Source organism: Bemisia tabaci, chromosome 10 (genome assembly GCF_918797505.1).
Source record: "Bemisia tabaci chromosome 10, PGI_BMITA_v3".
In the NCBI taxonomy this organism is placed as follows: domain Eukaryota; kingdom Metazoa; phylum Arthropoda; class Insecta; order Hemiptera; family Aleyrodidae; genus Bemisia; species Bemisia tabaci.
The window spans coordinates 13,658,684-13,674,990 of NC_092802.1; the positions used below are offsets into that span (position 1 = coordinate 13,658,684).

The 16,307-nt window shown below is 37.9% G+C and overlaps 1 protein-coding gene across 2 annotated transcripts in view; it reads right to left on the minus strand.

Moving 5' to 3' along the window:
• LOC109044685 (atrial natriuretic peptide receptor 1) overlaps nt 1–16,307 on the minus strand; it is a 589,109-nt gene that overhangs the window by 561,013 nt on the left and 11,789 nt on the right. For both annotated transcript variants that reach the window (XM_072305169.1, XM_072305168.1), the window contains exons 3-4: nt 10,541–10,721; nt 3,288–3,508 (exon numbers count right to left, since the gene is read on the minus strand). In XM_072305169.1, coding sequence (XP_072161270.1) covers nt 3,288–3,508; nt 10,541–10,721 — 402 coding nt within the window. The remainder of the gene's footprint in view (nt 1–3,287; nt 3,509–10,540; nt 10,722–16,307) is intronic.

Sequence of the window (16,307 nt, forward strand, 5' to 3'; positions counted from 1 at the left end):
CGTGCGTTGTGCCAATAAATTCGCTCACTCGATGTCAAGAGCGGATAAGGGCCCGTCCGGGGAAAAGAGATAAAATTGAAAAAAATAAAAAGAGTCGTTTATTCAACTTTCCCCAAACATTTTAATGAGGTCTCCGCGAAAGCTCGATAGAGCTTCCGATCCTTGTCCACAGTTAAGTTCAAGAGCTCGATTTTCAAAAGTTCGACTTTCGGCGTTTGTTTTTTAATGCTCACCGACTGTATCTCTGCTGTTTTGCATAGGATGATTGCGCAGGGAAATTGATGTGTTCGATGGCGTAGCAGTGGCGGGCATGCTTTGAGATCTATCGATTGATCTGCCATTAAAACCTATGGGGAATAATCGATGAGCAGGGTGTTCGCAAGGAATCGATTCTTTGCCACAGGTTCAAATGGGGAAATATCGACAATCGATCCTTCACGCTTCGCCATCGCTGCTTATCTATTGCTGAGCATCGAACGCGCGGTTCTGATGGAAACAGTGCGGTATATCAGTGCTTTATGTTTGAAAATGTCCCTACTGAGTGCACCCTTCGGAATTTCAACGCATTGTCTGGCAAAGTTGAAATGTCAGCCAAGTATTTCCGAATCTAGTTGTAAGAGCTATTAATTCTTTCTTTTCCGTCTTCTAAACTCATACCATCCTAAGCTAAGCATGTTTGTGGAAGTCCTCAGGGAGGAGAAAAATCCATTAAGGAAGAATTGAATCATTCTCTGCGTAAAATCGGCAGATTTGATCTTGCAGTGCTGAATAGGTATACAGCGTAGCTCCAGTAGTGACTTAAGGCGAAAACCGTTACAAAAGATAGTTCCATGTCCTACGATTTGGAATTTGGAGTGTTTTTATATCAGAAATAGATATTTCTTACAGACGCTAATTGAATCTTTAGAATGTTTGACTTTTGACTGAGAAGTTTCGATGCATCAGTTTTACCTAACTATCAAGATACTTTTTCAAGATTTTTCATACGCTCGAAAAACCAACACATCTTGAAACAGGAATGAGAGACTTCTAGTTGAAAAGTCTGGATGAATTTTTCACATCATAAACTTCAATGCCTTGAACTTTAATCGGTTTCTCCCTAGTTATCTGCTAAGGAATCTTAAATTTCATAATTCGACGCAAAACACACTTATTTATATTTGTGTCACTTTTTCACGGTAAAAAATCCCAAATTATATTTTTTACCATCATACAATTCACAAGAGGACGCCACCATGCTGCAAGCAATAGCTATTAAAAATTCAAAGTAAGAAAAAGACGCGAAAAATGTGCCCAACGAGAAAGCGTTGAATGATATTGGATACTACTCACCCATTTCATAATCCTGAGAAGACGTGCGAGCAGAGATCCAATCTTCATCTTCAGGGAGTCGGAGCATGAGGTTTGCGAGGTTTCAGCATATCCAGCAACAAGGCCCGCCGGGAAGAAGACAAAATAGTTTCAGTCTGAACAGGTAAGTTTGATGAACTGTATAAAGTACAGTCATCATGTGAAGTTCGAGTGAACTTAGGGAGGAAGTATGCAAATCGTAACGTAGCGTATCGTGAAGTACATGTATCATATCGTACGAATGCGTCATGTGTGGTTTGTCGAATGGATATGTATTTTTTTTTTTAAATAAGGTTGCTGGGAGTTTTATGATGCTTGTTTTATTCTGGGATAATTTTAAAAATAAAGACCTTAGGAAGGGCAAGGCAAAAGTCAAATTATTTGATGTAACTGAAGATAAGCACAATCCGTTTTTCAATGGAAATGCGTCGTGTGTGGTTTTTGGATATGTATTTTTTTTACTAAGGCTGCTGGAAGTTTTACGATGCTTGTTCTATTCTGTAATAATTTTAAAAATAAAGGCCTTGGGAAGGCCAAGGCAAAAGTCAAACTTTTGGATTTTATTGAAAACAAGCAAAATCCGTTTTTTAATGGAATTTGGACCGGTATGGTAGATTCTTTCACTTTTTACTGTAAACCAATACCCACTACTTTGCCACTGGTTCAATGCATACTCTGAAACTGGAATTCAAACAATACAGACGTGTTGGGTTTTTTTTTCCTTTTTCCTTTTTTTTATTAATTACCTACGTCAGCTGAAAATCAAAACATGCCATCAATTTAAGACCATTTTCCAACAACTAGATATCATCGGACCGAAGTTGCATACTTGATTTCTCCGAGCCAGTTCCAACTAAACCATAACAGTCTGACAACTGTCCACACTCGATCTTTTGAGCAAATTCGAACAGAGTTTACCTCTAAGGGGTCGTTCATAAAATACGTTACGCTAAAATCGGCATTTTTCGACCCCTTCCTGTCCCTCGTAGAACGCTTGGGTGATGTAAGTCCCTATCGTTCAACACGCTAATTCTAGATGACGGTAGCCACCCCGGCCAAATCCTAAAAAACACCCCCTAAAAAGTTGACGACCAAGAGAAAAAAAAAATACAAAATGACGTAACGCTATATTCGACCGCCCTTCCTCCCATTGAGCGTTACGTATTTTAAGAACCACCCCCAAAGACCGAGTGTGAAATAGAGTAACTTTAAAGGGAGAGTATGGACAACTCCATTTATGTAGTTCTTTGGGCCCAAAAGGGCGACAACGTGAAAAATGAAAATCACTAGAAAAGTGCCGCTGCCAACCTTTGCTTTTGAAAGATTAATCAATAGAGCCGACAGCGCATAAGAGTGTTTTTAAAGATTAAGACTTTGAAACTGAGGAAATTTATGCGAAATGCTGCAAAGTTTTATACACACTGGAAAAAAACACATTGGATCTAGAGTCCAGACTCTTTGAAACATCGACAAGAAAAAGTACTTTTGACTCAATCAGAATCTAGCTAAATCAAGAACCAAACCTCCTAATTTAAGCGGATTTTGTTTTGATTCAAGCAAAAATCCGATTGAATCAAGAGTATTTTGCCTTGTCAATGTTTTCAAGAGTCTGGACTCCAGATCCAATGCGCTTTTTTTCCAGTGCATGCTTTTATAATTTCTGGCCAGTTTATTTACTCTCGGAGTTTTAATTAGTACCACTGGATAATTCGAGTGTTTAGGTTGGCTGCCTTTTTGGGCCCAATAGCTACATGACCCGATCAAACCTATAATTATACCTCCAAATGTTCGAGTTGTCCATAATCTCCCTGTAAAAGTACTCTAGAGTGAAATAATCAAGTTAAATTTCGTGGATGTACGACCGTGTGGTCAATATCTGAAAAAGCTAAAGCATTGGTAAGCAATAAGCGGGAGGAAAAAGGGATGGTGAGACTCACTGGTGCTGCGGTTGTGGACGGCCTCGCGAAGGTCGTCCTTAAGAGCGTCAGGTTTACCACTCTCAAGGTCGTAGTAGTGGTAGTCGAAGGATCCATTCTGCTTCCGCGGTTTGAATTCTAACTCGATGAGCGTCGACATCATCAAATGACACGTGTTCGGCCCGAAGAGGTTCGAGTAGCCGTTCTTCTCGTAGAGCAACACTGCTTTCTTCCAGTTCTTACTGCCAACAAGAGAGAAACCCTCCGATTAACACGCATTCGTCCGAGTGGGAAATGGAACAGTGGCGTGGCGTGATTTGCGATATATCGATTGATCTGTCATTAAGTATGTGGAAAAAGATCGATTTACAGGGTGTTCGCGGCGAACACTTTAATAATCGATTCTTTAGCACAGTTTCAAATGGGAAATATCGATAATAATCGATTACTCGTGGCACGCCAATGAAATGGAATCATTCATGGCTCTTTCCGCGCTCAAACTCCAGAGGATAAGTTGTGCTGGTCACAGAATCGTGTTTCGATGCGTAATTCCTGTAGATTAGCTAAAAATAATAATATGTTTCCAAAAAACAACTTTCTACGTTCAATATTAACTGATGAGATATCACGCTTTGAAAAATTCGGTTTATGACGTCATCCACCGCAGTAGTGACACCCTTGATTTCTTCCACCTTTCTTTCATCCGAGTTTTACGTTAAGTAACCAGTGCAATTATGCATCACCCGGACTGACGAAAACAAGTTGGAAGAAACCAAGGGTGTCACTACCGCGGTGGATTACGTCAGAAACCCGACTTTTCAAAGGGCGATATCTCGCATGAATATTGAACGTAGAAAGTTGTCGTTTGGACAGATATTACTATTTTCAGCTGATCTACACGAATTAAGCATTGAAACACGATCCTGTGACCAGCGCAGCTGAATCATAGTTGAATGTTGCCTTTCAAAGATCGTCGCGGTTTGACGGTCTTTGAAAGTAAGCGATGGGTTTAGAACACCACACGGGAAAAAGAAGTAAGGAATATTCGATGATATGGACATTTCCAATTAATCGTGGCAGTACCCCAATAAATTATGGGTACACGGACTTTATGTCCACTTTTTTATGTCTACAGACTTTCCGTCCACAATTTTTACGTCCACAGTTCTAAAGCCCACACTATAGTTAAGTCCATTACTTAAACGTCCACTGAGTAAAGTCCACTAAAATCAAATTCAAGCGTTATATATTTTAGTCCGTGTGTAAACTTATATTGACAATATTCGAAATGAGAAAATTAAGAGAGAATGAGGTATTGTTATCGTAACTCATATTTTAAATGAAATGTTAATTTCTTCTTTTGATTCATCTTTTCAAGTTTTCTTTGGTAAATACTTGGTTTCATTTTTATCCTTGAAATTTCCAATATAAAATATGCCTTAAATGTACATTCTTTTTTTTAATATAAAATCGAATACTTCATTTTAAAAACATTTTCATTTTTAAAACGTGGTAAATATTTGTAAAACCTTTTCCAAGCAATGGCATCAATATGAATCTCAATGAGCCGTAGTTGTAATGAAAGAAACTATACAAAAATGAATAAAGGAGGAAAAAAACTAGAAGCACGCAATTTTTTGTTTTTAACTTAATTGTACATCGACCTTCTTGAGTCAAATACGTCCAATCTTAAGCCTTTGGTTACGCTTACACCACGCTTCAGCACAGTAAAAGCCCAAAACATAAAATAATAAATTTGAATGCTTTGGAAATCATAAAATTTGACAAGGAACCACTATTATATTTACAAAAAACACATTATATTTTCCAGTAGTACATATTTCTTTTTCATCAGTTTAAAAGGGGATAATCAATGCAAAGAGTGCAAATATTTCAAAATCATGAGTTGAAAAACGCTGACTCCGCGAGTTTAAATATTAGAGCCTAACACAGGGCGGAGCGGCGTGTTAGCAGCACAGAACGCGCACTGGCGCCTACAAACCTAACGGGATACTTCACGCATTGCGCAACGTTTGAAGTATCCCGTTAGATTTGTAGGCGCCTATGCGCGTGTCACGCTGGTTGCCTGCCGCACCGCAAACGCTTTAAGCAACTATTTCGCGTCAGAGACGTTGCACAGTACCCTACAAGATTGAAGGCGCACGAAATAACTAGTTAAAGAGGACTTTCAATTTTGACTGCATCTGTTACTGAAAAATGTTTAATTTGGCATTGGAGCGTTCCAAGGCTCCCGCTTTGGTTTTCATCTTATCATATCCGTACAGTGTAACACATGAACATAATGTTTTTATCTGCTCCTAGAGTCTGTTCTCTTTCCTGACTTGATTCATGAATGAAATGTTTTTATGTAATGTGGTTCCTGTCATTTAAATGAGAGGAAAAAATGTGAACATAATATGTCCACAATTTGGACAATTTTGCACATATTCATCGTTGGACATTAAATCATGTGGACTTCATAAGGACTGGACTTAACGTTTAGTGGACATAAATAGCGGTGGACATTTATCTAATGGGCGAAAGGTAGATGGACATAAAGTCCTGGAAGCAAATTGAGTTACTAACCCAAATGTTGTGGCACTACCCCAATTAATTGAAAGTGTCCATATCATCCAACAAATTGGGATGGTACCACAATTTCAGAGGTTGAACCCTAAACATTTTTTTCCGTGTATCATTGATCAGAACTTGAGATGTTCAAGGAATTTTGAGCAATACTGACGGAATTTGCAGAACTAGTTTCAGTTTGAGAGCCCTAAATTGTGCGTGGATAAGAGCATTTAGTCTTGATACTTAGATTAAAGTGTATGCATGGATAGATCAGAAACAAAGAGAGATCCTCCACTGGCATCTTGGCGGTAGTGAAAGATTTCTTTTTCGGTATTCTAACATTCAACTGTTGACCTACCTACTGGGTGAATTTTCAACAACTTGTTGAGCATTTTCTCTCACATACATACCGCAGTTTGGTAAATTTGTATGGCTCATGACGTTACCCAAGGCTCATCATCAACCTGGTAGGCATCGGTCAATAGCCGAAACAAGGCTGATAACCGTTACTACCTTACAATTTATTGTACATGTAGATTGTCCATATCCATTAAAGTGGAAGTTTCTCTCTGTCCAAAGACGTTAATAGAGAATTTCTCTTTGTTTCTGGGACATATCATTTCATGGAACCTTTAGGACCGAAATGTGCAGCCAACCATCTCACAAAATAGACCAAAAAATATTTTGTTGCCAACCTTTGTATTAAAAAGCAGGTTAACTTGGCTGCCAGCGATCAGTAGTGAAATCTGGTTGTTTCAAAAATTGACCTAGAGCACGATCTAAAAATATCTCTTAAGTCACAACTGTTCGAGTGTGAAACATCGCGTACAATCCTATTTAGACGATCGCTGATTGATATGAAAGCTTAAACTCATATGAAATAGTGACAACAAGTAATGTGGTTTGACTGCCCATCTGGATCCTCACTTCATGCGCAAATACGCCGTTGAAGGCCGATCTCCGGTCTACTCATACTCTTCCAACTTCGTACTTCGCAAATTGTGTGTCTCGTAGTATAGTTCAGATATTTCTGATGTGATTAACGCTATTTTTATGCAATTTTATGCCTGAAAAGTTTACTCAGGCGGCCAGATCTTATGAGTGCAATAGACCTGAGAATGTTTAAATCAGTTCAAACTTCAAGTCTGTGCATCGATTTATCACATAACTCCTGCTCTTTAAAAATAAGGGCGTTCTAGGAGGACGTTGAAACATTCCTCCGAACTGTAAAAACGCCTTCATTGTGAAGAGTATGCATACCCAAACTTCTCTCCTCTTCACCAGCCAGCATGCTTAAACGCTGGCGCTCTCTTTCGTAGAAATGCGGAAGCTTATCATCATCTCTCACCTGGCATGTTCGCGAGCTTATTACTCATTCTGTAAAGTTTTCCCATGGTATCAATACATCCCCCAAATAAAATTCAATTGATTTGGGGAAGAGATCTGTCAATCATTGCGTTGATTTATTGCACTGTTCGACTCTTTGCGAAGCAATAATTGTCGTTATCTACGAATTCTAGTACAAACTTGTGATCCATAACATTTAATAGCATTAATCTTGAGTAGTATGACCTAAAATTTGTGAGGATTTTATGAGAATTCACATTGAAAATCCAGACATTGGATGTCACTCATTGACTCAATGCATAAGAGAAAATTGTCATAAGACTATAATCTCACTCGCCCATTATGTCAATGAGTGACATCGGATTTTTCTAATTTTTGATGGGAATTTTAATACTTTCTTTGGAATTTGACGTACTACCAGTATCAAGGCTACTACACGTCATGGATCAATTTTTACATACAATAAAAGATACAGACTCATGTAGCATTGCAAGGTACGGGCAGATACCGTCCCTATACATCAGTCAAATTGAACTCAACCACTAATTTTAAATTTATATTCATGATATTCTAACTCCTGGTGGTACAGTTTAAAAACTTAAAAATCACCACAAGCTTTTCGAAATTAACCCACTTGTGATTAAATTGAAGGAATGAGCTCTATTTAACCGACAAGAGGAAGCAAAACTAAAAAGCAGCTCAGGATCATCACACTTAGGAAAAACGACGTAATGATATCTGAATGCTGCCAAATTCCTCTTAAATACATTTTAATTCTTGAGGAGAGACGTAATTATTTTAACTTGAAATTTTCAGGTATTTCGGATGATATTGCAAATCACATTTTCTGAAAAATTAGATGAAAAATACGTTCAAGTCTCCAGTGCTCATCGAAGGTAATTTGGCAACGTTCGAAGACTCACACGTTGTTTTTCCCTCGTGCGAAGGAACAGGAAATGGACTGAAATTGATAGAGATTGCGTCGTCCGAGGTTGGAGTAAAGTTTAATTCTGGAACTGAAAGAGCACTCGAATTTAAGTACTTCTTTATCGGAGAGATTTGACATTCTACAGTAGCGGAATTTGCGCACAGTCATTTTCCTCGTTCTGAATGCGATGCAATGCAGTCAGCACGAGTAAAAGAGTAAGGAGGAAAAGTAAATTGAGAGGTTATTGATAGCATTATCAGAATCAATTTTAAATTCCTAGATAAGGCAATCAAGTTTCCAAGGAGTCATATTAACCAAGACTTTTGGACATCCTAAAGTTTATATTTTAACTATCCTCCGTTTTGAATTAATTATTTATCATTCACCGATAAGACAAGTTAGTGCTGAACCATAACTGTCTAGACCGAATGGAGCCAGCTAAAAAGGCAGTAGTGCTGATAAGACTGGACCCTAAAGTTTTAGGGGTCAGAACTACTGCCCTATTAACTGGTTCCATTTGATCTATAAGTTAGGGCTCAAGGCTGCGAAAGGATCGCGCAAATGCCCTTTTTTTTACCTTTTTAGAGATGCATAGGATTGCGCGAATTTTTCTGGTACTGGAAACAAACGTTTGCGCGAATATTCAATATTCAACAAGGAAGCGTTAGTCTGGCAACCTTGGTAGTTTGTATAGTAGATAACTATATCACAGAAGACTGTTCATTCCCTCCTCACTTACGGGCATTTCTCTCTTCCATGGATATCCCTTGCAGCACGAATGGCCGAGAGAGCTTTCATTTCATAGACATTTAAAATGTGAGCTAGGGACCTGTGGCCGCTACGGGACCACAAATCACTGATAAAACTACAAGTACAAAATCGTAGAACAACCATGGTCAAGTTTATTAAGAGATTAGTGAATTCAAACCCGAAGGGGCATCCGAAAGAAAACGTATATTATAAGTCTGATTGCAACTTTATGCACCACTTCTATGTTTTATTTTCATAAAAATGTTGTTAAAAAACTGCACACAGTTTTTCTGAAAAGTTTTCGCGAATTTACCCAAATGATCTCAAATAAAAGTATCAAAAATTTCGACGCAATATTTTTAATCGTTCTATTTTCTTTGAGTGTAACAAAAAAAAAAAAAAAAAAGGAAAAAAAATTAAAAAATTAAATATCATCTGAGTTTCTGAATTGTTACAATGAGGATGCTCCCTTTAATTATGGTAAAAACTGGAGAGGAAGTCAAGAATGATGACACGCAGACCTACAGCATTTCTATACAGTCTTGTAGGCGCTAATATGGGTTGCATGCTTGAACTGACCGACTGCGCTGCGTTTGGCGCAATGCGAGAAGTATTCATGCAGTCTGTAGGCGCTAAACTGGGCTGTGCGCTGACCGCACTGTTTGGCGGGATGCGTGAAGTATTCCTACAGTCTTGCAAATGTACGTTTAACGCGCGCCGCACTGTGTTTGACGCGATTATTCGATCTCACGTTAGAATATTCGCGGCATCGAATAATAGAGCGACGCCGTGCGAGCATTCCAACGTTGCCTCGTTTCTCCCGATTAAATATTTTTTCCGAGAACAGCTAGGAAAGTTCTTTATCCCCACGATCATTATTAAATCTTTTCACTTCATTTATTATCAGAAAGTCCTCGATGACTTGTCAACAAACTAACCTAAACTAGCGTTAACATAAAAATGTTTTTTTCAACCCTCCCCTGTTTTGCCAAACTTTTATCTTGAATTAACTTCATTTTAAATTCGAGCGTTTTTGTAGCAGATTTTAAGTTATCTATTCACGCAATTCTTATACCTCTTTTGCGCAATCCTCGTATATTTCCTTAGACCTTTTGCGCAATCCTTGATTACCAGAGTTCAGCACTAACTTGTTTTTTCTATGTTCAATTAGGAGAGAAGCTGTGAAACGTAAATTTTTGATAGTCTTCGAATAATTTATGATATTTTAACCGATGGTACTTTAATTGTTTGAAGTGACAACATTGTTCAAAGTTTAAATACATTTTTATCACCCGGGCTTGATACTTTAGCTACTATAATTCGTCCTCTCCCAGAAGAGTCGCAAGATCGATTCAAACAATTTATATTTTTTTAAGCAAATGCGGTTGTACAATTTTCTACACATTTACACTCAAATTGTTGCTGATGTTTGCGTGTGATCCGAAGAAAAATCAGCAATTTTCAGATAGACATACCCAATAGATACCTACTAAAAATACAATTCGGGGCGATAGGATCTATGCAAGTTTGAAATGTAGCTGCGTCTCCACAAAAAAAGAAATGAGACATTATTGCAAATCCTACAGGAATTGGCATTTCTAGATGATCAGCAACCTCGGATGAACTACACTCCACCAAATCGGCACCAGATTTTGAGAGGGAAATGTTTGAAACTTACTCTGGGTCTTCGAAGATTTTAAGAAGGAAGTGACTGATTGGCCGAAAACTGATGAGACCGACGCTCAGGAGAAGGTGGAACTCGCTGTCGTAAGCTGTTTTGTCCGCCGAAAAGTCATATGCTGCGGCACCAGCAGTTAGAAGAGGCCGCTTCCAAAACTTCAGAAACCTCCCCACCGACGCTGAAACAAAACAAAATTCCTAATTAATAAATTGATTCGTAAGAAATGTGACATCCCCCCCCCGATTGAACGGTTGTATTTTCGGAAAGTCAAACCTTGGTAACTGGGAAACCTCATATAACTAAAAAGAACTCGTTCCTTTACGCAGATGTTCCACAACCTTGGTATCTCCAGGAGTTTCACCTCAATAATCGATTTTTCTCCCATTTTGACCTCAGTGAAGGGTCTGTTGCACTCAAGAGATTTAACTAGATAAATATACACTTAATGGGTGAAATCGCACGAAAGGCACGCTGGGCACGTTAAAACAGTCTGAAATCCATTTTCTAGCGCGCAATCTGCGTATACAGTTTGTAACATGCACGGAAATTTTTTCTCAGTCATCGCGACCTAGAGTCCCTTTTTAGAAAGAGTTGAGACAACGCGACTCATGAATGTCACAAACGGGAATAAAGATCACACAAATCGGACTTTTTTTGTAATCTTTGATCAACCCATTCCCGAATTCCTATCTCCGTCCCTTCTCTCATTTCATTTGTTCCTTGGATATGGATTCGCATTGTCTTTACTCTCAGTATAAAGGGACTCAACACCGACTTTCTTGTACAGGCAGAGTCGCCAGTAACCAATAAATTATCAAAATTAACCTATAGACCTGTGCGAACATACGATTACGTCGGTGCGTTATTAGCGGTGTGCGGTGATAATGATTTCACTATCGCATGTAAGGGCCAATTTTTAAACATTTAAATCGTGAAATCCTGATCGTTAGTGCTAGCAGAGACGCAATAACTGGGCGGTAAGTCATTTTTCCTAAATTATTTTGCAGCAGTAAATCACCTACATCAATAGGTGATTTAAATAAGGAAAGTAAGAGCTAGATTTGGACGTGGGGCTCACCTATTTATTTTTTACATTTCTTATTTTAATTGACAATCAGAGCTGTTTCAAAAACTTACATTTGCTTTTTTAGGTATTGAGAGGTTCAAAAACCTTTTTTCTATTTTTTTCCACTCTCACTTTTGAGCTGTATAAAAGATGGCTGTAGATATAGAAATTAAATGTCCTCACCAAAAATCCCTGCCAAAATTGATAAAAATGCATGTGAAATAATGATCTCCATTTCGTCTCCGGTGGACGAAATTTAAAAACTTTAAACGCTTGCACTCCGTTCATACGTAAATTTGAGGTTTTAGAAGTGGTTCTATTGGATTTCTCGTGAATTTCCTTCTAGAGGCACCCTTAAAGTTTAAAATAGAACGAAGTAAACATCAAAATTTGCAGTTTTAGTCAAAAGTTTATGTCCGACCTCTCTGAATTGACTTGATTCACTGTGCGGCGCGCCAGTAATATTAACGATGAAAAAATAAAAAACATAATTTTGTTGCTGATATCTTTAGTCAATCCTTGAGGATGTCCCTGGACAATGTAACGCAACTCTCGATGGATTAAATAACCTCAACACGTTTTTAAATAGCAGAAATGCTACTCCGAGTTTAGAATTTAAATTGAAGTCATTAATACGGTGAGAGTAGTAATTAAGAGCCATAAAAACAGAAGTTGACCTGACAGTGCGGCTCACATTTTCGAATCTCCGAAGCAGTTACAGCTCGCTGTTCAATGCCCGATGGGCTGATTATAGAACTGCACTGTATCATTGTGTCCCAATGAATCAAGACAAATGACACGGTTATCTTTGGTCAACCACCTGCAACTTTTTTATGCAGATCAAACACTGCCGAGGAATATTACTTCATAAAAGCATCAATTATTATTTCATGAATAGCATTCAAATTGAAAAGGGAGAACTTCCGCCGTGTAAAACGCATTTTTATTTCTGAGGCAATAGCCTATGGAGTATGGATTAATATATATTTCAAGCTCTTAGGTTAATCGCAGCATTAGCACAATTGAATGACACAAAACACAAAATGACGCTAAAATACTGAAGAATTACTTTGAGGTCTCCAAATGTATTACTAAAAAAATTAGATTAATGAATTATTCGTATAAATCAAATAGTGATATATTAATTAAAATAGACTGGGGCCCGGTTGTCACATAAACATACCGATAGTAAAATATTCATTCGATTCTTTTTACAGTATATTTCCGTTTTAAATTGTGCTTTAAAGTGCATCTACTTCACACTGTCTTAATTGTGCATTGAACGCTCTTCTATAATCTTTTAATACATGTATTTTAATGCGTTTTTCGTTTTTGTGTCAACAAATTGTGATGATGATGAGTCAAGGAGCTTGAATTGCACAGCCGCACTCCTCAAACAGTGTGCAGGACTAATAATTTAAAGAAATGACAGAAAGTTTTTGCAGCACTAAAGATGTTCCTAAAGTATAGAGTTACATATAATTGTGTTAATGTCAAAATGTTCGTCACCATCCGATCATTACGTGACACCATTATTTGCTGACAATGCGATGAAAGGAGCCAACTTTTTTTGGCTCATCGACACATCATTTTTTTTCATTAGAAAATCAATGACAGATGCGCTGCTTTTAAAAGGGAGAGAACAATCGGTTCTTTATTGAGTCATGCCGTTTGTGTAATATTGTGACCGTGCCAATCGTAGTCTTCAAAAAGATGAGCGATTGCTTGACAAATGTCATAGGATAAGAAAGAGAATGAGTAATAATGCAGCTGTCCGTTCAGTTTTCCGTATGAAAATATATCTAATGATTTCAAATCGTACTGGATAAATACATTTCACGAGCTACATAACTTCAAACCTATGTTCTTGGAGGGGGAAAACTGCAAATTCCATGAAAATGTTACCACAAATACTGAGAACTTTATTTAGATACCAAAAGCAACAGGAAATGCTGAGATACGAGCATTAATTTTTAAAAATAAGCGACGCGGCCACATTCTACGTTGAATTTTCGAGCGTGCAATCTGTTGACACTTTCAATGATAGTATGATATCGCTCATGATGAAATTCTCTGCTTGCTGTGCTCGAAACACTCGTCTATAAATAGCTCGTCATAATATCCATGATCAAATCGAGACCTTAAACCTGCAAGGTTCATTTCATGGGTATTCTACACGCACACTCAGGATGAAATGATTCATAATTCTTAAAGCTGGCATTTTCAATTGCAAAGCTTTGAATACATTGTCTTGCGAACGATTTTTTTTCGTTATATTAATGGGGCTTTTTAAATTCCTCCTTTCTTTTGATATTTCATGTATAGAATTGAATTTTTGTTAGGTTTTCCGATCAATTTATTAGATTTAAGTAGCTTTTCCTCTGCCAAAAAAGTCATGGACTCGTTTTAATCGTAGTTAGTTTATATCGCGCCTTCAGATGGTATTTAGGGACCGAAGGATTTCTCCATAATTCTCCCGCGGGGTTTTGTCTGAACCGTAGTTTGACCTACGAAGGTTACACTGTATTTTACGCCAGGACGTGTCGATAAGTTACCTATACATTTTAAGACTTTGTGGAGGCGCCTTTGGAACTGAACTTGTATGCATGGGAAGTTGTATAGCCTCTGAATTGAAGGCGATGTTTGTTAACGAAAACAAATATTTGAGACCTGTTCGCAGCTAAGGTTCAGAAAACCGAGTAGAGTCTCCTCTAGTTGTAAGGAGCAATTTTATTTAATAAGCCCAAAATTAATCGTTATTTTAAATTCCCGTAGTTTCTACTTTCCTTTTTTTCCAATACGAAGTATTAACATCAGATGGGTAATCTACCTTTGCCAAGTGAAATATTACAGTGCTTTGCTTTGTAAGGGGGATTTTGTATTATAGTACAGACCTAACGATGTCGCATGCAGAATTAGATTAGGAGGGTCGAGGAAATTGAGAATGAATCTTTCATGGGCGGAGGAGGGGGGGTTGTTGCTTAATCAATTCTCATTGAGGACTCTACTTTTTTAAGCGTAGTTACAATGTTACTTTTGTGCAGGGCGGATCCAGCAATTTGGCAACACCGGATTCCCTCCATTTAAAACTATGTTAAATAATCGATTCTTGTCGGAGCACCTGCCCCCCCCCCCCCTGATTCGATACATTTCCATAGGTTTAAATGGAGAAAAACAATGTTGCCAATTTGCTGGATCCGCCAATGCTTTTGTGGTGAATAATCCGGCCACGGTGAAAATACAGTATCTTCAACGAGACTGTAGCGCTGTAAGCGGGAATGAATAGACACATTTATAAAGGAAGGTGAAATATATTCATAGGATTTCCATGCAGCATAGCTTCTATTAGCATAAACAAATCCGCATTACTTATTATCACAAAACTAAAAATGCAACTACGACTAGAAAAGTAGGTTGGACCTAAAATTCACCCTGAGCATTGTAAGAGCAACAATTTTCGGATCCTATTTGGACCGCGTTTAGCAGAAAAGAACCAAGCCACATCAGTTATTGCCATATTCAACTGAGCAATTGAATTTTTTCGAAAGAACATTTAAGCGGATGCCTTTGAAAATTTTAAGGAATTTGCTTCGCACTATTCAGAAAATTCATTGAAATTAACACAAAAATCATGTAAAAAAGGAAATTGCCCATTTAAATTTGGCAGGAGCTGATGTGGCTTAGTTCCTTTCTGCTTAACGCGGTCCATATTTGACATGATATTAGCGCTGATGTGAATGCCCCTCGGCACAGTGATTTTTCTGATGAAGAGCGGTCATTAGGAAGATTTTTGATCGAGAGCCATCATGATTGGAAAATTCACTTGGATCTTAGTTGCGATCGAACCACAGTGTTCGCATGTCCTTTAATCATAAAGTCATTGCATGACTGATGTTTATGATGTTCTCTTGATGTGTTAATCTGATGTAGCTGTGCTATACGTAAAAAATTAAAATCAAAGCATCTTAAAATATTACCAACAATAGAAATATTTATCGTCGCGCGTGGAAGACTTGGACGGTGCGCTCAGGAACCAGACAGAAATCCAAAACACAAAAATCGTCCTCGCGGTAAGAGGATCGAGGTATGCTCTGATTTAGTTAAATATCTTGGCAACCCGTAGAAGAAAAGAAAACTATAGCTCGTTAGAATAAAAACTTAATTACTGATTCGCTTTTTTCAAATACTTTTTGGACGTCTGAATAGAGGAACTTACTTTTGTGTATACCAACGAATTAAGGTAAGATTCGTTCAATTGCCTGGTTACTATGTCCAATGTCATAAACGAAATAAATCGTTCTTCAAAAAACAGTGTATGATATCATACATCCCGTAAACACTGACCAGGGTACCTTCCATCTTTGATTCATTGAATGGGCATATTTGCATTAGTTTCCGTGCTTAAAACAGGATGGATTTAAGATGAAAGAAACCATCATAATTACCAACGTGATGGATGACGCTATATGCCATGTATTTCGAGAGTTGATGCTCCCGTTATTACTGAACGAGGCAAACTGGTGATTCGACAAATCCTATTATTACCCATCTATAATGTAAAACCATCATAACGCCATTAGGATCAGATCGACTGATACAGTCTCAGCCCATTATAAGGGCTACGATAGGATTCGTTGTGAAAGTACATTCTGCATGTGTAAAGATTTATTTGGAAATGTATCAATGATAACAAGATCC